An 817-nucleotide genomic window follows, 5' to 3' on the forward strand; every position below is an offset into this window, starting at 1 on the left:
CCACAGGGGTTGGCCTGTGTCCCAAGCCCCTAGAGGCCCCAGGCCCCAGCAGTCTGGTTCCCACCCTCTCTATGATAGGGCCACCTCCCGTCATGGCAGGTGCTCCCATCCCCAAGACCCTGGGGACTCCTGTGCTCACACCTGCTACCGAAGCTGCAAGCCAAGACAGAATGCCTCAGGATCTAGATCTCGATATGTACATGGAGAACCTGGAATGTGACGTGGATAACATCATCAGTGACCTCATGGATGGGGGCGAGGGATTGGACTTCAACTTCGAACCAGGTATGGCACTTCTTAATCAATGGTAGCATCTCACAACCTCTGGCCACCTCCCCACCCCCCCTTGATGCCCAGCTAGTCCCACGACCTGAGCAAGGGGGAGATTTAGAGCAAGGAGTAGCTGGAGCTCCTGGGGAAGTAGAGGGAGAGTGTCTTAGTAGAGGGGCGGGCCCCTCAGCAAAGCCCACCCCTAGCGGTAGTGCAGGAGACCTGTGGGGAAGGGCTGGCGCTGTTTGGGGGGGATGTGGACCTGAATGGTAGAAAGTTGTCACGCCCCACATCAGCCTCTTACCTCGTCTTTCGTTTTCTTCTTCCCACAGATCCCTGAGCCGTGGCTAGAAGCTTTGTCCCCTGCTTCAGAGGTGGAGCCAGGCGTGCCCATATCCACTCTTTACCCTTGACCCTTCCCTGGGAATTCGGGACCCTGCTTTAGAGCTAAGGTGGGGTCTGCTCACACGGGTGTTGATGAAATTAGATAAAACTGCCCCATATGGGAACTATGGGGGGGAGGGAGGGAAAGGGGTGGAGGAAAGGG

General features: G+C 57.0%; 1 protein-coding gene across 1 annotated transcript in view; it reads left to right on the forward strand.

Moving 5' to 3' along the window:
• FOXO4 (forkhead box O4) overlaps positions 1-811 on the forward strand; it is a 5320-nt gene extending 4509 nt beyond the window's left edge. Inside the window, exons 5-6 of the mRNA XM_077763133.1 lie at positions 1-285; positions 603-811. Coding sequence (XP_077619259.1) covers positions 1-285; positions 603-610 — 293 coding nt within the window. The 3' untranslated portion in view covers positions 611-811. The remainder of the gene's footprint in view (positions 286-602) is intronic.
• The last annotated feature ends 6 nt before the right edge of the window (positions 812-817 follow it).

This window comes from Crocuta crocuta, unplaced genomic scaffold, assembly GCF_008692635.1.
Source record: "Crocuta crocuta isolate KB4526 unplaced genomic scaffold, BGI_CrCroc_1.0 scaffold440, whole genome shotgun sequence".
Classification (NCBI taxonomy): Eukaryota; Metazoa; Chordata; class Mammalia; order Carnivora; family Hyaenidae; genus Crocuta; species Crocuta crocuta.